The sequence below is a fragment of the Nuphar pumila genome, chromosome 15 (assembly GCF_984573655.1).
Source record: "Nuphar pumila chromosome 15, dmNupPumi1.hap1.1, whole genome shotgun sequence".
NCBI classification, from domain to species: Eukaryota; Viridiplantae; Streptophyta; class Magnoliopsida; order Nymphaeales; family Nymphaeaceae; genus Nuphar; species Nuphar pumila.
This window is the reverse complement of record NC_143263.1, coordinates 24,234,496-24,257,135: the sequence shown is the minus strand read 5'-3', so window position 1 is coordinate 24,257,135 and position 22,640 is coordinate 24,234,496. Positions and strand designations below refer to the sequence as shown.

Here is a 22,640-nt window from a genome sequence, read left to right as displayed (position 1 = left end):
TATCTATTCGGGAATATTTTGCCGAATTATCATCTATTTGGGACGAGCTTGCCATGCTCGAACCAAAATGGAGTGGAGAAGCTATTGAGTTAAGGCACAAACAACTTGAGGAAGATCGTTTCTTCAACTTCTTAAATGGTCTTAGACCCGAATTTGAGCAAATTCGGTCCTCCCTTCTATCGGCTTTTACCTCCCCATCTATTGAAGATGTCATCACCAAGCTAAGTGGTGAGGAAACACGTATGGGGATTAGTAAAAATAACCCAAGCATTCTTGCTACACCTTTTCAAAATGACTATGAAGTGGTCAATGCCGTGTCAAGACCCGGTAATAATTTGAAGACCTACAAACCGCCCCATTTCAAAAATCAAGGGCAAAATGATCGATATGGCAAGAGAGATTATAGCAAATTAACTTGCCATTTTTGTAAAGAACCGGGACATATCAAACCAAATTGTCCTAAATGGAAGAAATTCCTCGCCGCGGCTTTAGCATCCCAATCGGAGGAACGACCTTCAACATCGAATGAACCTCTTTCGCTTCATCAAATTATGGATGCTCTTCAACCTCTTCTCAAAGGAGGCACTTCTGGAGCCGCCATGTCATCTTCTTCCTCTCTTGGTAAGACATCTTGGCTACTTGATTCTGGTGCTTCGTTTCATATGACTCCAAGTCATTGTTTTCTCTCTAATTATTCTGAAAATCGCCTTCCATCTTTTGTCTCAACCGCGGATGGAACCCCTCTTGAAATTAAAGGAATGGGTAATTTTGAAAAACAAGATTTTTTTATCCCAAAAATTCGTTTTATTCCAAAACTAAACTTAAATTTACTTTCCGTTTCTCAACTCTCGGACTATGGTTGCGATATAAAGTTCTCTTCTAATAAATGTTGGATACAGGATCGCCAGTCCGGGAAATTGATTGGGGAAGGCTCTAGGAGAGGAGACCTCTACTATGTTGATTTTCTTAAAATTCCCAAGAATCAATTTTGTAATGTTGCTCAAAACAAAGATATTCATGTATGGCATAAGAGATTGGGTCATCCCAACATTGTTAAAATCTCTTATTTGCCTTTTGTTAAGAATCTTTGTAATGAAAATTTTGTTTGTAATGAATGTATTCTTGGAAAAATGAGAAGTCTTCCTTTTCCTCAAAGATCCATGTTTACAACAAAACCTTTTGAAATCGTTCACTCCGATGTATGGGGTCCAGCTCCGGTGATATCCAAGGGAGGTTTTTCGTACTATGTTATCTTTGTGGATGATTTCACTAGGTTTAGTTGGATATATTTTCTTAAACATAAATATGAAGTTTTTTCAACTTTCAAAACATTTCATATGATGGTTTTAAATCAATTCAATGGAAATTTGAAAATTTTTAGAACTGATTCAGGTGGCGAATAACTTTCCAATGAATTTAAAAGCTATCTTGAAAACTATGGAATTCTTCATCAAAAATCTTGTCCCAAAACCCCCCAACAAAATGGGTTGGCTGAACGGAAACATAGGCATATTATTGAAACCACACGAACCTTGCTCATTTCTCAAAATATACCGAAAAAACTCTGGGCGGAGGCTGCTCTTACCTCTGTCTATCTCATAAATAGACTTCCATCTAAAAACTTGAACAAGATTTCCCCGTTTGAAAAATTATACGAAAAAGAACCTGATTATAGCAGGTTAAGGGTTTTTGGATGTAAATGTTTTGTCCTTACTGATAAAAATGACAAACTCTCCCCTAAGGCCATTCCTTGTGCCTTTCTTGGTTACTCTGAAACTCATAAAGGTTTTCGCTGTTATGATGTTAAGAGTGATAAACTTTATGTTTCCAGAAATGTAAGCTTCTTGGAAAATGTTAGTGGTTTCGAAAAACTTGAAACTAATGATGAGAATATAGATTATTCTTTTCTGTTTGATTTGTTAACTGAAGATGATGATACTAGCGATGATGAAACAAATCTAAATGTTGAATCTCATACTGATCAATCCATTAATGAAGAACCACATAGAGATCCTATAACCTACTCTCATAGAGATAGGAGTACTTTTAGAAGTGCTCTCGAAAGATATGATAGTGAGTCTACCCCTTCAAGTGAAGGAAATCTTCGTAGGACCGAAAGATCAAGAAAACCCCCTTCTAGGTTCATCTCATATGAGTCTTTTTCACCAAAATATAGAGCCTGTCTAAGCGCCATTCACTCGTACATAGAACCTAGGGATTTTGAGGAAGCACGTAAATACCCAGAATGGATAGTTGCTATGAACAATGAACTTGAAGCCCTAAAGAAAGCAAGAACCTGGGAGTTTCAAGACCTTCCTAAAGATAAGAAAGCAATAGGGTGTAGATGGGTGTTTAAAGTCAAAACTAAGTGTGATGGGTCTCTTGAGAGATATAAGGCCCGCTTAGTTGCAAAAGGGTATGGTCAAAAATATGGGATTGATTATGAGGAGACTTTTGCCCCCGTTGCTCGGATGGTCACCGTCCGATGTCTTATAACTGTTGCTTCAATAAACAAATGGAACATCTATCAGATGGATGTTAAGAATGCGTTTTTAAACGGAGATCTAAACGAAGAAGTATATATGGATGTTCCTCCTGGAATGGAGTATCCTAAAGGGAAAGTGCTTCGTCTTCGGAAAGCACTGTATGGTTTAAAACAAGCTCCCAAAGCTTGGTATGATAGGTTTAACTCTGTAATGTTAGATAATGGTTTTTCATCATGCTTTACTGATACTGCTTTGTTTGTTAGAAAGTCTAATGCAGGGATTGTTATTCTGTTGCTATATGTGGATGACATGCTTATTACTGAGAGTGATTCTAAAGGGATTAAAAGCATAAAGTCCATATTAAAGGATAAGTTTGAAATGTCTGATTTGGGTTTCTTAACTTATTTTCTGGGTATTGAGGTTGCATACTCTCATAGAGGGTACTTTTTGTCTCAAACTAAGCTTGCATCTGAGATTATTGACAGGTCAGGTATTACAGATGATAAAGTTTGTGAAACTCCTGCTATAGTAGGAGCAAAAATGAAGATTGATGATGGTGTTCCTCTCTCCGATCCTACTCCCTACAGGCAACTAGTAGGCTCGTTGATGTATCTAAGTATCACCAGACCCGATATCTCACATGCGGTGCATACGGCAAGCCAATTTCAGCATGCACCAACTTCTGTTCACATGGGTGCTATCTTGCGTGTCGTGAGATACCTAAAGCACACTATTAATAAGGGAGTTTTTTTGTCTTCCTGTTCTGAGTTAAAATTAATTGCTTATACTGACTCTGATTGGGGAGGTGACCCAAATAACCGTCACTCCACCACTGGTTTTTGTGTTTTCTTAGGAGACTCATTGATCTCATGGAGATGCAAGAAGCAACAAAAGGTATCTCTATCATCAACTGAAGCTGAATATCGTGCCATGGCAACTACTACCATGGAAATTGTTTGGATTCATCAGTTGCTGGAAGATATGGGATTCAAAATTGAAGGGCCTACCAAGCTTTGCTGTGACAACAAAAGTGCGATTTATATTGCTAAAAATCACACTTTTCATGAGCGGACTAAACATATCGAGATGGACTGTCACTATGTTCGGGAGGCGTATCTCCAAGGAATCATTGACCTTCCATATGTCACGTCCGAGTATCAGTTGGCAGACTTCTTCACTAAAGCCTTGTGTGCTCCGCGCTTCAACTTCCTTCTTAGCAAACTCTCGGTCATCCTGCCCTAAGTCTGAGGGGGGGTGTTAAATTATGTACATTAATCATATTATGTAATATATATATTATATATATATATGGTAATACATATACATATATTAATATATATGTATATGTATCTACTCAAATATATATATATATATAAAATATATATTTCTATTTATTTTGTCATAAGGGTAGTTTAGTCTTTTCCTTATTTTTGCGCACATTCACTTTTCGGATGTGACTGTAATTATGTTTCTTTTTTTTTATTTTATTTTTCTTTTTGATCTTTTTATTTCTTTTTTGGATTTGTACCTAAAAGGTACCTTGGGGGGCCCACCAACATAGTCGTTGGGCCCTCTCCAACGGTCACATTTGTGACCGTTGGAGGGGCTCCAACGACTATGGGTGGAGCCCCTCCAAGGCCCCATTTTGTGATGTTATAAATAGGGGTTCTCCCCTTTGTATTTCTTCATGGCTTTGAGTCAAAGCCCAAGTTCTCAATAAATTGATTCCATTATTTTATGCCTTTGTGCATTTGTGAGTTATTTGTGGGTTGTGCTTTTTGTGCACAAGTGTTCTAAAGTGTTCTTATTGTGCTTTCGTGGTGGGTTCAATATCAAGAATATTAAGGTCTTGATATTAGTATCTTGTTGGAGATACTTTCACATGGTATCAGAGCCTCGTTGGAAGAAAGAAGATCGTGCATTTCGCCTCTTGTGAAGCACCTCGAAAATCGTGCCCTCAAGCTAGTGAAGTTTTTGAGTAAAGCATTTGCTCCGGGCAATATTTTAGAAGCAACTTTTGTCAAGAAAAGGTTGAAAATCCGTTAAGGTACGCTTTATTTTTCATCTTCTCTTCTCCATAATGGGTGAAAAAGACTCCCACTTCTCTCTTGGTTTTAAACTTAGTGGTTCAAACTACCATGTTTGGGCCGGCAACATGGAAGCCCACATCAAAGGGAAAGGTCTTTGGGGTTATGTTCAAGGATCCATATCGGAACCCGAACCCAAGCTTTCTATTATAGAGAAAGGGGAAATCAAAATTCTTGAAGGAGAAGATAGACAAAAGGCCTTAGAAGAATATTCCAAAAGGCATGATGAGTGGGAAATGAAGAACTTCAAAATTTTGTCCTGGATTTTTTCGTTCGTTGAAACCAAGATCAATGCCAACATCATCAAATTTAAAAGGGCCTTCGAAGCTTGGTTATACCTTGAAAAAATGTATACGTCAAGGGACTTGTCTCACAAATACTACCTCCAAAAGAAAGCCTTGACTCTTCAACAAAATGATTTATCTATTCGGGAATATTTTGCCGAATTATCATCTATTTGGGACGAGCTTGCCATGCTCGAACCAAAATGGAGTGGAGAAGCTATTGAGTTAAGGCACAAACAACTTGAGGAAGATCGTTTCTTCAACTTCTTAAATGGTCTTAGACCCGAATTTGAGCAAATTCGGTCCTCCCTTCTATCGGCTTTTACCTCCCCATCTATTGAAGATGTCATCACCAAGCTAAGTGGTGAGGAAACACGTATGGGGATTAGTAAAAATAACCCAAGCATTCTTGCTACACCTTTTCAAAATGACTATGAAGTGGTCAATGCCGTGTCAAGACCCGGTAATAATTTGAAGACCTACAAACCGCCCCATTTCAAAAATCAAGGGCAAAATGATCGATATGGCAAGAGAGATTATAGCAAATTAACTTGCCATTTTTGTAAAGAACCGGGACATATCAAACCAAATTGTCCTAAATGGAAGAAATTCCTCGCCGCGGCTTTAGCATCCCAATCGGAGGAACGACCTTCAACATCGAATGAACCTCTTTCGCTTCATCAAATTATGGATGCTCTTCAACCTCTTCTCAAAGGAGGCACTTCTGGAGCCGCCATGTCATCTTCTTCCTCTCTTGGTAAGACATCTTGGCTACTTGATTCTGGTGCTTCGTTTCATATGACTCCAAGTCATTGTTTTCTCTCTAATTATTCTGAAAATCGCCTTCCATCTTTTGTCTCAACCGCGGATGGAACCCCTCTTGAAATTAAAGGAATGGGTAATTTTGAAAAACAAGATTTTTTTATCCCAAAAATTCGTTTTATTCCAAAACTAAACTTAAATTTACTTTCCGTTTCTCAACTCTCGGACTATGGTTGCGATATAAAGTTCTCTTCTAATAAATGTTGGATACAGGATCGCCAGTCCGGGAAATTGATTGGGGAAGGCTCTAGGAGAGGAGACCTCTACTATGTTGATTTTCTTAAAATTCCCAAGAATCAATTTTGTAATGTTGCTCAAAACAAAGATATTCATGTATGGCATAAGAGATTGGGTCATCCCAACATTGTTAAAATCTCTTATTTGCCTTTTGTTAAGAATCTTTGTAATGAAAATTTTGTTTGTAATGAATGTATTCTTGGAAAAATGAGAAGTCTTCCTTTTCCTCAAAGATCCATGTTTACAACAAAACCTTTTGAAATCGTTCACTCCGATGTATGGGGTCCAGCTCCGGTGATATCCAAGGGAGGTTTTTCGTACTATGTTATCTTTGTGGATGATTTCACTAGGTTTAGTTGGATATATTTTCTTAAACATAAATATGAAGTTTTTTCAACTTTCAAAACATTTCATATGATGGTTTTAAATCAATTCAATGGAAATTTGAAAATTTTTAGAACTGATTCAGGTGGCGAATAACTTTCCAATGAATTTAAAAGCTATCTTGAAAACTATGGAATTCTTCATCAAAAATCTTGTCCCAAAACCCCCCAACAAAATGGGTTGGCTGAACGGAAACATAGGCATATTATTGAAACCACACGAACCTTGCTCATTTCTCAAAATATACCGAAAAAACTCTGGGCGGAGGCTGCTCTTACCTCTGTCTATCTCATAAATAGACTTCCATCTAAAAACTTGAACAAGATTTCCCCGTTTGAAAAATTATACGAAAAAGAACCTGATTATAGCAGGTTAAGGGTTTTTGGATGTAAATGTTTTGTCCTTACTGATAAAAATGACAAACTCTCCCCTAAGGCCATTCCTTGTGCCTTTCTTGGTTACTCTGAAACTCATAAAGGTTTTCGCTGTTATGATGTTAAGAGTGATAAACTTTATGTTTCCAGAAATGTAAGCTTCTTGGAAAATGTTAGTGGTTTCGAAAAACTTGAAACTAATGATGAGAATATAGATTATTCTTTTCTGTTTGATTTGTTAACTGAAGATGATGATACTAGCGATGATGAAACAAATCTAAATGTTGAATCTCATACTGATCAATCCATTAATGAAGAACCACATAGAGATCCTATAACCTACTCTCATAGAGATAGGAGTACTTTTAGAAGTGCTCTCGAAAGATATGATAGTGAGTCTACCCCTTCAAGTGAAGGAAATCTTCGTAGGACCGAAAGATCAAGAAAACCCCCTTCTAGGTTCATCTCATATGAGTCTTTTTCACCAAAATATAGAGCCTGTCTAAGCGCCATTCACTCGTACATAGAACCTAGGGATTTTGAGGAAGCACGTAAATACCCAGAATGGATAGTTGCTATGAACAATGAACTTGAAGCCCTAAAGAAAGCAAGAACCTGGGAGTTTCAAGACCTTCCTAAAGATAAGAAAGCAATAGGGTGTAGATGGGTGTTTAAAGTCAAAACTAAGTGTGATGGGTCTCTTGAGAGATATAAGGCCCGCTTAGTTGCAAAAGGGTATGGTCAAAAATATGGGATTGATTATGAGGAGACTTTTGCCCCCGTTGCTCGGATGGTCACCGTCCGATGTCTTATAACTGTTGCTTCAATAAACAAATGGAACATCTATCAGATGGATGTTAAGAATGCGTTTTTAAACGGAGATCTAAACGAAGAAGTATATATGGATGTTCCTCCTGGAATGGAGTATCCTAAAGGGAAAGTGCTTCGTCTTCGGAAAGCACTGTATGGTTTAAAACAAGCTCCCAAAGCTTGGTATGATAGGTTTAACTCTGTAATGTTAGATAATGGTTTTTCATCATGCTTTACTGATACTGCTTTGTTTGTTAGAAAGTCTAATGCAGGGATTGTTATTCTGTTGCTATATGTGGATGACATGCTTATTACTGAGAGTGATTCTAAAGGGATTAAAAGCATAAAGTCCATATTAAAGGATAAGTTTGAAATGTCTGATTTGGGTTTCTTAACTTATTTTCTGGGTATTGAGGTTGCATACTCTCATAGAGGGTACTTTTTGTCTCAAACTAAGCTTGCATCTGAGATTATTGACAGGTCAGGTATTACAGATGATAAAGTTTGTGAAACTCCTGCTATAGTAGGAGCAAAAATGAAGATTGATGATGGTGTTCCTCTCTCCGATCCTACTCCCTACAGGCAACTAGTAGGCTCGTTGATGTATCTAAGTATCACCAGACCCGATATCTCACATGCGGTGCATACGGCAATCCAATTTCAGCATGCACCAACTTCTGTTCACATGGGTGCTATCTTGCGTGTCGTGAGATACCTAAAGCACACTATTAATAAGGGAGTTTTTTTGTCTTCCTGTTCTGAGTTAAAATTAATTGCTTATACTGACTCTGATTGGGGAGGTGACCCAAATAACCGTCACTCCACCACTGGTTTTTGTGTTTTCTTAGGAGACTCATTGATCTCATGGAGATGCAAGAAGCAGCAAAAGGTATCTCTATCATCAACTGAAGCTGAATATCGTGCCATGGCAACTACTACCATGGAAATTGTTTGGATTCATCAGTTGCTGGAAGATATGGGAATCAAAATTGAAGGGCCTACCAAGCTTTGCTGTGACAACAAAAGTGCGATTTATATTGCTAAAAATCACACTTTTCATGAGCGGACTAAACATATCGAGATGGACTGTCACTATGTTCGGGAGGCGTATCTCCAAGGAATCATTGACCTTCCATATGTCACGTCCGAGTATCAGTTGGCAGACTTCTTCACTAAAGCCTTGTGTGCTCCGCGCTTCAACTTCCTTCTTAGCAAACTCTCGGTCATCCTGCCCTAAGTTTGAGGGGGGGTGTTAAATTATGTACATTAATCATATTATGTAATATATATATTATATATATATATGGTAATACATATACATATATTAATATATATGTATATGTATCTACTCAAATATATATATATAAAATATATATTTCTATTTATTTTGTCATAAGGGTAGTTTAGTCTTTTCCCTATTTTTGCGCACATTCACTTTTCGGATGTGACTGTAATTATGTTTCTTTTTTTTTATTTTATTTTTCTTTTTGATCTTTTTATTTCTTTTTTGGATTTGTACCTAAAAGGTACCTTGGGGGGCCCACCAACATAGTCGTTGGGCCCTCTCCAACGGTCACATTTGTGACCGTTGGAGGGGCTCCAACGACTATGGGTGGAGCCCCTCCAAGGCCCCCTTTAGTGATGTTATAAATAGGGGTTCTCCCCTTTGTATTTCTTCATGGCTTTGAGTCAAAGCCCAAGTTCTCAATAAATTGATTCCATTATTTTATGCCTTTGTGCATTTGTGAGTTATTTGTGGGTTGTGCTTTTTGTGCACAAGTGTTCTAAAGTGTTCTTGTTGTGCTTTCGTGGTGGGTTCAATATCAAGAATATTAAGGTCTTGATATTAGTATCTTGTTGGAGATACTTTCACACAGGACCCAACCCACGCCCTACAGGGAAAATCGTGGGTTGGGTACAACTCTCCCAAAATTGTGTACTGTAGATCCTCCCTAGATTGAACCACGTTAATATTGTCTTGTGTGATTGCTTGAATGTGCTTTGATTTCTCTTTTAGGCTCAAAATTAGAGCAAGCATAAACACCTGAAGTCATCTTATCAGTCTAGACTACCAAGTTTATGAGTGTTGTGTTGACACCAGAGTTACCGGAAGTGCCTAGGTAAAAGGGGAAGCGCGAAACGTCACGCTTCCCCGAAATGCGCTTCTGAAGCATCCCCCTTTTTTGGGAAGCGCACTTCCCTTTTATGGGAAACACGCTTCCCCCTCGCTTCCCCATTTTTTCATTTTTTTTGCTTCCCCCTCGCTTCCTATTCGCTTCCTAGGTCGCTTTCGGTTCGCTTCCAAGACGGTTCGGAATTTTCTTCTAAGTGGTCCCACACTTCCCTGCTTCCTAAAATTTTGAAAGTGCCTTGCTTCCCGCTCCCGCTTCCCGTATGACTTCCCGCTCCCGCTTCCTCGATTGGTAACTTTGGTTGACACTTGTCTTGGGTCTGACTGATAGTTGATTGACATCTGGATTCATGAGTTGGTTCACTTTATTTTCTTTTATTGAATTAGAGTTAGTCGTTGAGGTGAGTTGTGTGTATCTCAAGTCATCTTGTCAGTCTAGGTGTGCACTATTTGCATGTATGATTGGATATGGTTGACAATTGATTGACTTCTGATTCTGTGAGTCTGTTGTATTATTCATTTGTTTGTCTGACCATTGTTATATTGTTGATGTTTGTATTTATGCTTATCTGTGATGGTCATATTCTTCGTTGAAACCATAATGGTTTACTATATATTATTGGAAGTTTGTAAAATTCATTGTTCTTATCTTGATTTCAAATCTTGTTTTCTTAGTGACATTGGTTTGTTTTTATTACAAGTTCTCGTTATCTTGCTTGTTTCTCCACCCATACCTCTCATTTGAGTGACCTTTTTTTGTTGGATAAGAGATTTGTGTTTATCAGTTTTACAACCATGGTTGTGGTGAGTTATGTGCACATGTTGTTGCTGATTTTACTTGCAGTTTTGCAATCATTTATGAGGTGAGGGATGTGCACCTCTTGTGGTTGTAGCTGATTTGTATTGTCAGGTAGCCAAAATTGCTGGTGCACTATGTCACATGGGTGCGGGTGCGGGGGTGTGGCACTTTCAAAAACCTTGGGTTCGGGGGTGTGGCAATATATATATATATATATATATATATATATATATATATATATATATATATATATATATATATATATATATATATATATATATAAAGGGGGGCCCGGGGGTTCCCCTCAGCATGGGTCCCGCTGCGCGGTCAGCGGGCGGGGGTCCAAGGGGGGCCGCCCCTGGCGGGGGGTTATAGGGGGGCAGCCCCCCCCCCCCCCCCCCCCAAAGTTTTTTAAATTTCGCATCCCATTTCATAGGGCAAATTTAAAAAAAAAAAATCCAAAAATGGAACAAAATGACCCTGGGTGCGTTGACCGCACCCAGGGTCGGGTTGACCGCACTGGGTGCCGCACCCACACCCGTGTCGCGTTGATGCGGGGGTGCGGAACCTGTCTGGCCGAATCCCTGTGACATAGCTGGTGCATTGTCACTCATATGGTTATTTTTGACATTTGTGTTTGATCTCCTGATACACTTGAATTTTGAGGTTTTGAGTTAGAGGTCTAATGAAATGATTACTTGTGGTGACCAAACTATTGTTGGGATTTGTAAATATCATTTCTCCTTTTATGATATTACTCTCTTATTGCCCTTGTAGGCATTTTCATTGTTCTTCTATTTAAATCATTACGTGGTCCATTAACATGCTTATAATATGCCTTGGTTGCATAGGTTAATATATTTTGAATGTATTTATAGATATTGTTACTATTATTGAAATTTAAATTGTTATGATCAGGTTGAGCCTTTGCATCTCTTTGAGACATTAAAGTATCGTCTTTGTTGTTTGATATAGTTTGCCATTGTTGCACATTATCATTTCTCTTGATTTGTTGTATGTGGGATTTTGAATTTCCTCATTTCCACTTTGCATTTGTATGAAAATGGCTACCTTTTTGAAAAACCCTTTTTCATGAATATTTTATTTTCCCTTTGTTTGGATTTAACTCCTTGGTGAGTTGTCTTGTTTAATTGTTTTCTTTTGATCTTGTTCGTGATATTTAAAGGTTTATATTTATGTATGACTACATGTTAAATATATACGTTTTTTATTTTTCAAATTTGTTTTTAAACTTTTTTATTATGTTTAAAATTTTGTGCTTAAAATTATTATTAAAAAATATTTTATCTTAACACTCATCTTTTTGGATATTTTCTCTGTGTGTGTGTGTGTGTATATATATATATATATATATATATATATATATATATATATATTGTACTTTTGGTGTGTTTGGCCATCCTGTCTTTGTAATATATAACTAATATAGTTAATTTTGAAATCTTCTTTTATATATATATATATATATATATATATATATATGTGTGTGTGTGTGTGTGTGTGTGTGTGTGTGTGTGTGTGTGTGGTTGAAATGTTTTGTTAGCTCCATTTACAAGTTCTCAAGTATTGACAAGTATTGATGATATTGAAGATCCTAAAGACCATTTGTATAATAGAGCATATGATTGAAGATTATGAGCACCCTTCAAGGAAACTACTTAGAAGAACTTGTTGAAAACAATAAAAACATTTTATGTAATGGGATTTTTCTCTTGTAATTGCAAACCTACGATGAGTCACCGAAAGTTTGAGGTGTGTGTGTGTGTTAAGATTAATGTACTTTTTGTATATATATATTCTTATATATAATATATCATATATATGTATGTGTTTATATACGTATATATATGTATATATATTATATATATAATATTCTTGTTATATATAATGATATATTATGTATATATGTATTATATAATATAAATCTAAGTCAACCAAGGTTGACTTGACTAGCCATTGGATCTAGTCTAACAGCTAGTAGGGCCTTTGCTCTCTCCTCTTCAATCCCTCTTTCTCTACTCTTCTCTATAAATATGTTGTGAGTGCATGTTGTATTTTGGTTAGAGTGGGGTAATTTTTAGGTTTTTGAGTGTATTTTGTAGCGAGGTCTTTTATGTATTTTTATTTTTGTATTTTTAATGTTCATTATTAATGAAATCATTCATTCACAATATTTGTATTGTATTTGTTTTAATGTGTCTTGTTTGTATCCAAATGCTTTTTGGTTTGGCATTTGGATTTCGGTTTGGAGTATCTTGGTTTCCACACTGTTTCGTGGTGAGTGTGCATATTATATTTTGGTGAGAGTGATGGATAGTTTTTAAGTTTTTGAGTGTTTGAGTGTTTGAGTGTATTTTGTAATGAGGTCTTTATGTTTTTTTTTTGTATTTTTAATGTTCATTATTAATGAAATCATTCATTCACAATATTTGTACTGTATTTGTGTTAATGTGTTCTTGTTTGTATCCAAATGCTTTTTGGTTTGGCATTTAGATTTTGGTTTCCGTGCCATTTCGTGTACACCGGCCATTTCTAATAATATACTTTGGTAGTTCTTCAAGTGAAAAGAAAAAAGAAAAAAGAAAAAAGACAACTGAAAGTAATGATTCTGTCTTTTATACTCAAATTGTCATTAAACATTTCTGCTTTATAAGGTAAGACATCTTTTCTATGAAAGACTCTGATTCCCTTTCTTTCTACTGTGATAGGTAATTCAAGTCATTTGACTCCGTTGCAGTTGGAAACCGTGCTAACTGAAGCCAACACCTCAAGGTTCTGGCTGGTTTGTCTTCTGCCTTATCAGTATTCATCCTTCAATAGTTTATGTTTGAGCATGGGCACCTAAATCTTGAGTCACTTTTTACCATTTTTCTCTATCTTGTGTACATGTGTCATATTTCCCTTGTTACCAATCATTGTAGACAGTACTGATAATGAATGAGCATTCTCTAACTTATTGACAAAGTGTTTGGTTGAGTAAGATGGTCTAGCTTTTATGAGTTTCTACTTCCTGTTCTTTTGCTAATTTGTATTCTGATATGGATGACATTCTTGGTGTTGACCCTTCAACCTTTGAATGGTTAACAATTAATATTGGTACAGATAAATATTTGATAAAATCCAAAACAGGGAACTCAAAGTTGCATAATATTGATTTGACAGTATGAGTAGGACCGGTGGAGAACTTTAAATTGGGCAACACTATCTGATAAGGATAAATGTGGAAAGTGATGATGCTATTCAATGATTGAGAAAGTCCTGATACCTTTATTCTGCCGCCTATAAAATTTTCAAAGTTCTCTCCAGAATATCCTTTAAAAAATGCTATTCTAGTTACTGTCCTATTATTTGCATGCCATATTTTGGAACTTTTCTGCACAAAGCTATTGCTTCTATGCGTGATTCTCAACTTCTGTGTGTCATGGACTTGCAGGTTGAATTTTGTACTGGGTGGTCATCAAGATGTAGACATGCTAGTCAGTCATTTGCTGATCTATCAATCACGTGAGCTCATCTCATGTGTAACTTGGTTTGTTTGGAAAAAAACGTTTTCTTGGAAGCTGTGACCAACGTTTCACTGTATTATGTAAAGAATATTTCTATCTAAACATTGGAATGCTACCTAGACCATTTTATTTGAAGAGAAGCATGTCTTGAGGTGCACATGTTTCTGTGCAGCTATACACAATTATTTTTTAGTAAAACAAGTGCTTTATAATGAACTCAGAATGAAAAAAACATTTTGCCATGATTGTCTGTCACGAGTAAAGTTGTAGCTAATTCTTTCCAAAAGTACCTTAATTTCTTTTGTAGACCCCTGACAATGCCCACATGGCAGAATCACAATTTTTACTCTGACTTACAAATTATTTGCTGTCAGCATATCAACACTCATTTCTTAACTACCTATGATATTTTGGTCAAACCTCTGTCACCTGGGTACAGGTGCGGGGTACGGGTATGGAGGGGTACAACATGGAAATTCCAAAAAATGTGGGTACAGGGACATGGCTATATATATATATATTAAATATCACATAAATACAAAATAAATTCAAAATAAACTGAATATAATCTAAATATATATGCTATATCTAAAATATATACTGAAAATAAAGTTATAATCTGAAAATATAATTATAAATTATAAATTATAAATTATAAATTATAAATTGAATACAAACTTGTATGTACGGAGGGTAGACAGTTGTCAACCTGTGTCGATAAGGGGACACACATGTCGACACGGGTATGGAGGGCAATATGGAGTGTCCGTGTGACATAGGGTCAAACTTAAAATTGTATGGTGTAACTCTTTTTCCACTCTTTTACCAGGTATTCAAATCAGAATCTTTCTTTTGGGGTGGTAGACCTGGGGCTTTTCCCGAATGCTGCAGATAAATTTGGAATATCATTGGGTGGTAAGTTGCTTGCATGATATGAAGTACTATTCTTCTGCATTATACCTGCAGTACTAATTCTTCTTTGGCAAAATTCTATTCCTGTAGTGGGCACAAGTCAGCTTCCAACATACATATTATTTGACAATGCAGTTGAAATTGCTCGCTTTCCAGATATGGAGACTGAATATAGGTTACTTTCACCAGTAATTACGAAGGTTTGTTTATGTGAAGAGGTTCTAACACTTCATACGCATTTTAAGTATTATAAACCTTTTCACTCATTATTATCAGTTTTCAGCTTTTGCATCTGTGTTTGCATGCGCCATGCACATGCTCTGCAGACGCATGCACATGTGTATGTGTGTGTGATACAGCAATGACGCTAGGGCCTACATGGTTTCCCATGGGATTCTTTGAAGTTGTTGATCACAACCTGATGTATCTCATGGTCTGTCCACTTGGCTAGTAAGCTAGGCCATGAACGTGGCATCAACCGTGCTTGTCATGAGGCCAAAGACTTGTTTTTTAGTCAATAGTAGTTGCATTCCTAGTTCCTCTGAGCTGATTACAGCTACTGGTAACTTTTTGTGTACATCAGGATGCACCCAAAAATCTAGATTTTCTTGCCCTCTGAATTTCCTACCCAGAAATGATGAAAATGCATATACATCTGTTTCTGCCTTTTCTCCTTTTTTTTTCGCCACAAGAAAGGCTCATCCACATGCCATTGAAAATCCAGAATTTCCTGAAGGATGGTAATAATAATCCTGGATCTTTTGGGGCATCAATACCATAAGTGAAAAAGAAGTGCTGCTTGTTGTTTTTTGTTATATTTTATTTGGAGAAACTGGACCTGTGTCGGTGACCTAACTGTGCTGGGTTAACCTGCTGAACTTACGGTTGGGTGCTCAGCTGCGTTAAACTTCATGACCGGTCCCTGCCCCCAGAGCCCATACTTGCTTAGGCTTGTGCACAGGAACCACTTTCTCCTGTCTAGGGGATCGAGTGCAGTTTGTTGCTCAATGACAAATACTTATATAATTTTCAATTTCACTTGTTTTCCTGGCAAAGAATGTATAGCAACCATGATAAGTTCTTGTACTATGATGATGCAGAGTCGACTATGCAAATATTTTGAGCTTGATCGGCATCTTATTGAGTATGCATCTAGCAAGTAGTCGTCAACAGGTTCAATCCAGTGCCAAACCTTTGCTCTTTGTACCTTTTATGATTTTAAACTTCTTTTGTTGTTGATGATTGTATAATTTGATTATGCAACATAAACAAAAAAAATGTAGCAATATTTCAGCAGCAAATTTTGTTATCGATGCTTTCTATTAATTGTCTTGGTTTCCCAACAGAATTATTCTGGCTTATCTAAAACTTTTATGGTTTGCATTCTGCAGCTCCATCAGGGCACTTCACCTTTTGTTGTACAATGGACATTCGGCTATTTCTTTAGGTCCCACATTTTCTGCAGTATATTCTAATATGCAAGCCGATCTAGGATTTCACATGCATTGTTTATATTGGTATGAAACGACCTTTGAATGAAAGTAATTTTGCATCGTGATCTGATTTTCGAATATACACAGTTTTTGGTGATAATAAAAATTATACCTACGTTTTGGTTTTTCTTAGGAAATTCAGATCCCACTTCCATCAAAGTTGCTGTTAAATCTTAAATGTGTTGCTATTATCATTTCTCCTTCAAAAATGTGTTCTGGAAAAAGGCACTTTTGACTTTTTAGAAAAAATTCTGAACGCGGCACTTAAAATATGAACGATAAGTTTTAGAAATTGGTAAAAGCTGCCTAACTTTTTCTAATGGTTAATTTAAAATATCCAGAGCATGCTGAAATTTCCTTTTATCCTCAAAAGCATTTTAGAAAACACCCAACTTTTAGGTATTAATAAAAAACATGTCATCTTCACATTTTTAGATCGACGTTTAAAATTTTCATGAAGCAAAAAGCCAATTTTTAAGGCCTATGTAGTGATTTTATACTAAAAATGATATTAAAGTCCGTCAAAACCACTTGGTTACCAGCCCAGCCCAGTCCGGTCTGCTAATCAAAAGCATAGGCTTAACAAGGAAATATTAAAACCACTTTACAACTTTAGTAGGCTGCAAATGAATGAAAACTCCATCCTAGACTCCTAGTTCTAGATGATCCCTATCCATATCTGAGTTGATGGTCTTGTTCAGAACTGGGTAAGATAAATATGACTACAATTAGGCCTGGTCCATATTATTAATACTGGCATGAGATCCAAAAATTCTAACAATATCCAAAACTTAATTGTATTTTTTATTATTGCCAAAACTATAGGCATATTTCTAAAAGATTATCCAAAAAAATATATAGGATTTATCGATAACTGTTATCTTATTAACACAACTTTGGTTAATGGCGACCTAAGTTAAATTGATGAAAATGACTTTTTAATTAATGGAGCATAAATTTTGGCGTGTTCTTGGGATGGTCCAAAACTTAGATGTATTTTGATTATGGCCAAAACTTTAAATGAGTTTTTAAAAATTTACATTTTTTCCTTGGTGTGCCATTGAAGATTTACCAGTTTGTGTAATAGGTTCTTGGTTCATATTTATTAACGCTTGCAGGTTTGTTTGACCATCAGCCTCCAACTTACCCAAGTATTGTGGGTGTATACCTACAATCTAGTTGGGATCTCACGGTGCAAAGTCATTTTTGACTCAATCTAACTTGGGAAATGTTCAGCATAGCCGATTTTAGTGGGAATCGACTACTTGAGTCATTTTTTTTTTCAACAGTGAAAGTGGGGTTAGTCCGACCCTTACCAGTTATACAACCATACCATTTGGGGTTCGAACTTGCAACGTCCAACACAAGGTGACATGCACTAACTGCTCATGCCAGACAAACGGAGACCCCGATGGTACTCCTTGAATCGTGTTGTTTCAACGAAAACACATTATATTTTTTTTAGTCGAAAAAATTTGGTGTAGCCATTCATTTTGCATTTGTAAAAAGGACCTGTATTCTCGTCATATTATGGCAGTCTAAAAGCCGATTCTTACCAAACAAAGTATGTATATCCATGATAACAATATAGTCTATCTATAGCGATATATCACCATTTGCTTTCAGAACCTATAAATTCTAAAAAAACAGCAAAAAAAAAACAGGTATTGCGATATATCACTATAAGTTCTGAGTAAAAACCTCGATATTTTCCTTTCTTTTGTTCTTTTTCCTGATTTTATCTTCCAAAATGATGTGGGTTTACGTAGAAACTGATTTTTAAGGTATTTATGTGCAAATCTTTGCAGGTTGCACTCTCAACAACAACTTGGGGTCGGCGATATGAACCAAAAAGAAAATCATTTTGGGTCCTCCACATGAATCCTTCTCCTCCAATCATTTCTATCCAATGTCATGTCCTCGGTGAGGTTCAAAGCCTTCATATCCTTTCTTATCATCTCCATCCAAGTCTTCTTAGGCCTACCCCGACCTCTTTTAGCTAATATATTTTTCCATTTCTCCATCCTTCTAACAGGAGCATCATTAGGCCTTCACCGAATATGCCCAAACCATCGCAAACAATTCTCACTCATCTTATTTTTAATGGGTGCAACGCCTACCTTCTTACGTATTTTCCCGTTCCGAATCTTATCTTTTAGTGTCTTTCCACACATCCATCGAAGCATACACATCTAAGTTACACTCATTTTTTGAAAATGATGTCTCTTGGCAGCCCAACATTCCGTACCATATAATAAAGCGGGTCTAATTGTCATCCTATAAAACTTTCCCTTCAACCGCAATGGCATTCTACAATCGCACAACACTCCAGTTGCACTTTTTCATTTCATCCACCCAACCTTAATCCTATGATTTACATCTCCATCAATTTCTCTATTCTTTTGAATGATAGATCCCAAATATTTGAAACAGTCATCCACCGCTATTTCTTTCTCACCAAGCTTCACTACACTCTCATCACTACCTCGTTGCTTACTAAACCAACATTCCATATATTCTGTCTTACTCTTACTCAACGTAAAACCTCTTGCTTCCAAAGTCTGTCTCCATAATTCTAACTTAGCATTAACCCCAACTCTAGACTCATCAATCAAAACAATATCACCAACAAACAACATACACCAGGGCACATTTTCTTGAATTGATATCGTAAGTTCATCTAACACTATAGCAAAAAGGAAAGGGCTTAATGCAGATCCTTGATGTAACCCAACCATTATAGGAAAATTGTTTGTCACCCCTCCACAAGTGCAAACATTGGTTACTACTCCTTCGTACATATCTTTAATTATACTAATGTACTTGAGAGAGATACCTTTCTTCATCATTGTCCATCAGAGAACATCCCTAAGTACTCTATCGTATGCCTTCTCCAAATCAATAAAAACCATATGCAAATCTTTGTTCCCCTCTCTATATCTCTCAATAAGTTGTTTAAGAAGATGTATAGCTTCCATAGTTGATCTTCGAGGCATAAAACCAAATTGATTCTCCGATATCATGGCAACCTTCCTCAACCTATACTCAATCACCCTCTCCCAAAGTTTCATAGTATGACTCATGAGTTTTATACCACGATAGTTTGTGCAATCTTGTGTGTCACCCTTATTCTTATAGAGAGGCACCAAAGTACTCTTCCTCAACTCATTAGGCATCTTATTTGTCCGCCAAATCTTGTTAAAAAGCTTTGCCAACCATACTAAACCTTTCTCACCTAAGCATTTCCAAGCCTCGATAGGTATACCATCCGGGCCAACTGCCTTTCTGTATTGTATTTTCTTCAAAGCCTTTGCAATTTCTTTCTTTTGAATCTTGGGCATGAAGTCACGATTTATCTCATGAAAAGGTACTTCCAAGATCCTGGGCATGCCTTCCATTAAATAGCTTATCAAAATAATCTTTCCATCTCTCCTTAATCTCCTCATCTTTAACTAAAACCCTTTGTGTTTTATCTTTGATACATCTAACCATACCCAGATCCCTCGATTTCATATCTCTCATCTTTGTAAGCCTATAAATATCTTTTTCGCTTTCCTTGGTATCCAACTTGTCATAGACCTCCTTATATACCTTATCCCTCGCGTTTCGAACTACTTTTTTGGTTTTCTTCTTTGCTACCATATACTTCTCCAAATTCTCATTATCACGACTCTTACTTAGATTTCTATAACACCCTCTTTTAACCTTAATAGCTAATTTGATATCTTCGTTCCACCATGATGTATCCTTACCTAGCGGTACACCGCCTTTACACTCACCCAAAACCTCCTTCGCTACCTTTCGCATGCAACCCGCTATCTTATTCTACATTGATTCTGCATCCTCCTTGAGACACCAATTAGCTTCCTTAGCTACCTGTTCTACACACATTCTTTGTTTAGCTCCTTTCAGTAACCACCACTTAATTCTAGGATCTTTCCTATGTCTATCCCTTTTGTGGCATTTTCTAATTTTAAGATCTAAAATTAAGACTCTATGCTATGTAGCTACACTTTCTCCCGATATAACCTTACAATCGATGCAACAACCCCTATCTCTCTTTCTGAGTAGGAAAAAAAACTATATGACTCTTATTAACCCCGCTTTTAAATGTTACTAGGTGAGACTCCCTCTTCCTAAACCACGTGTTGGCTAAGATCAAATCATAGAACAAACCAAAATCTAAAATCATTTCTCCACGTTTCTTTCTTCTATACCATAGCCTCCATGGATACTCTCAAATCCATCCCTACTAATGCCTACATGTCCATTAAGGTCTCCGCCGATGAAAATCTTTTCTCCATGAGATATCCCTTGTACTACTCCGTCTAAATCTTCCCAAAATTGATGCTTGATGGAATCGTCTAAGCCGACTTGAGGTGTATAAACACTAATAAAATTAATAATATCCGTACCTACTACTAATCTAATAAGTATAATCCTATCCCCTTTCCTACAGACCTCAACTACATTATCTATAAACTCACGACTAATAACAATCCCAACTCTATTCCTATTCCTATGTATTCCTGAATACCAAATCTTATATCCCCAAGGTTGTATCACTTTTGCTTTCTCACCTACCCATTTGGTTTCTTGTAACATAAAATATCAAATTTTCTCCTACACATAACATCTACTAACTCTACCAACTTACCAGTTAAAGACCCTATGTTCCAAGTGGCTAACCTAATTGTATGGTCTTGAACTATCTTTTTCACCCCTCACCCGTCCAACAAAGTGCGGAAACCCTTGCCTATTTGACCCCACCCCCGAGCGCCGGTTTGACGCATCGCTTCTGGGTAATGTCCTAGCTACCCTTGCCCACTTATCAATGCCTCCAGCCCTATAGAGTACATAGCGTCACTTAGTAGGGAATGCCCCAACGAAATTCGCATATTGGTTCATATTCATAGGGTGTGACTAAGTTTTTACGCTGGCTGTCACTGGCCTACCACAACCCTCCTCCGTTATTAGGGCTTGGGACAGACAGTGTATAACTAAACAATTATGCACAGGATAAAAAAACACAGCCTAAAAATATATAAAAAGCAAGTTTTTTTTTAAAAGAAATGACATGAAAACGCCACACCTTTCTATTTACCTTTTGCAGGTTGCACTCTATTTACCTTTTTTTATTTTTTATTTTTCTCATACTGCAATGGAAATTGCCTTATGAAAAGAATACTTTTGCATTTTTTGTCTTTATCTAAGTTCACATGGGTTTATATAAGAAGAGTCTCACACCACACTTATTTTGGAGCTGTCTTTTTTTTCTGAAAACTGCCACATCGAGCTTGGCATGATGTCTTCATGGATTGGGATAGCGTTTCATTCCCGCGTGAGGTGTTGATTGCGCACCACATGCACTCAAAAGGTTCCTGGTGGATTTTTATATGGCGTGCATGGATCTTGGAGGCTCATTTGGCTTGAACGTAATCAACAGATATTCAAGGCAAGAGAAAGAGATATGGAAAACATTATTTATCAGCTAAGGTGGGAGATAAAAGATCCCGTTCTTCTAAAATGGCCGGACAATCAACCTGATTGGTTGGGGGTCAATAGGACTGTTGCTTGATCGACAGGTTTGGGGTATTTTTCTATATTTGTATATTTACAGCTTTTTCTGTTTGAGATGTGATATCTCCATCTCCGAGACTGTTTTTTCTGGATTAATGGTATTACCATTCTCTCTCTCAAAAAAAAAGGTAACGATATATAAGCTATATATAGCCGATATGCAATATGGGTGGCAAACAATAAATTGCCGATATATTAACTTGTAGGGGTGGCAAAACCTGACACGACGGCCAACCCGCCTCTTAGGCGGGTTCGGGTTGGGCTTAAGCCAACCCGTTTAATAAACGGGTCGACCCGCGTAACCCGTTTATTAAACAGGTCGGGTTCGGGTTGGGGGTATGCCAACCCGCCAACCCGGCTGACCCGGTTAATAAACGGGTTAGGCAGGTGGGTCAACCCGCCAACCCGTCTACCAACCCGACCCGCCAACCCGTCGACCCACCAACCCGACCCGCGAACCTGAGAACCCGTTTACCCGACCCAACCCATTTATTAAATGGGTTGGCAGGTCGTGTCGGGTTACCCGTTTATTAAACGGGTCGGGTTCGGGTTGAGGTATGCTGACCCGCCAACCTGACACGATTGCCACCCCTATTAACTTGTGATCATGCAGCTCACGTCTATGTCGATAGATTACCAAAGAAAAACAAAAAAAAAAAAAAAAAGTTTTGCTAAATCGATTGTGGGTGCAATCGTAGCAAATATATATCCCAG

At 37.1% G+C, this 22,640-nt stretch overlaps 1 protein-coding gene across 2 annotated transcripts in view; it reads left to right on the top strand.

Moving 5' to 3' along the window:
- Positions 1-16,146, top strand: part of LOC149814833 (Thioredoxin superfamily protein) — a 56,515-nt gene extending 40,369 nt beyond the window's left edge. For both annotated transcript variants that reach the window (XM_089989510.1, XM_089989509.1), the window contains 5 exons: positions 13,144-13,217; positions 13,869-13,939; positions 14,771-14,856; positions 14,944-15,053; positions 15,954-16,146. In XM_089989510.1, coding sequence (XP_089845636.1) covers positions 13,144-13,217; positions 13,869-13,939; positions 14,771-14,856; positions 14,944-15,053; positions 15,954-16,016 — 404 coding nt within the window. In that variant the 3' untranslated portion in view covers positions 16,017-16,146. The remainder of the gene's footprint in view (positions 1-13,143; positions 13,218-13,868; positions 13,940-14,770; positions 14,857-14,943; positions 15,054-15,953) is intronic.
- The last annotated feature ends 6,494 nt before the right edge of the window (positions 16,147-22,640 follow it).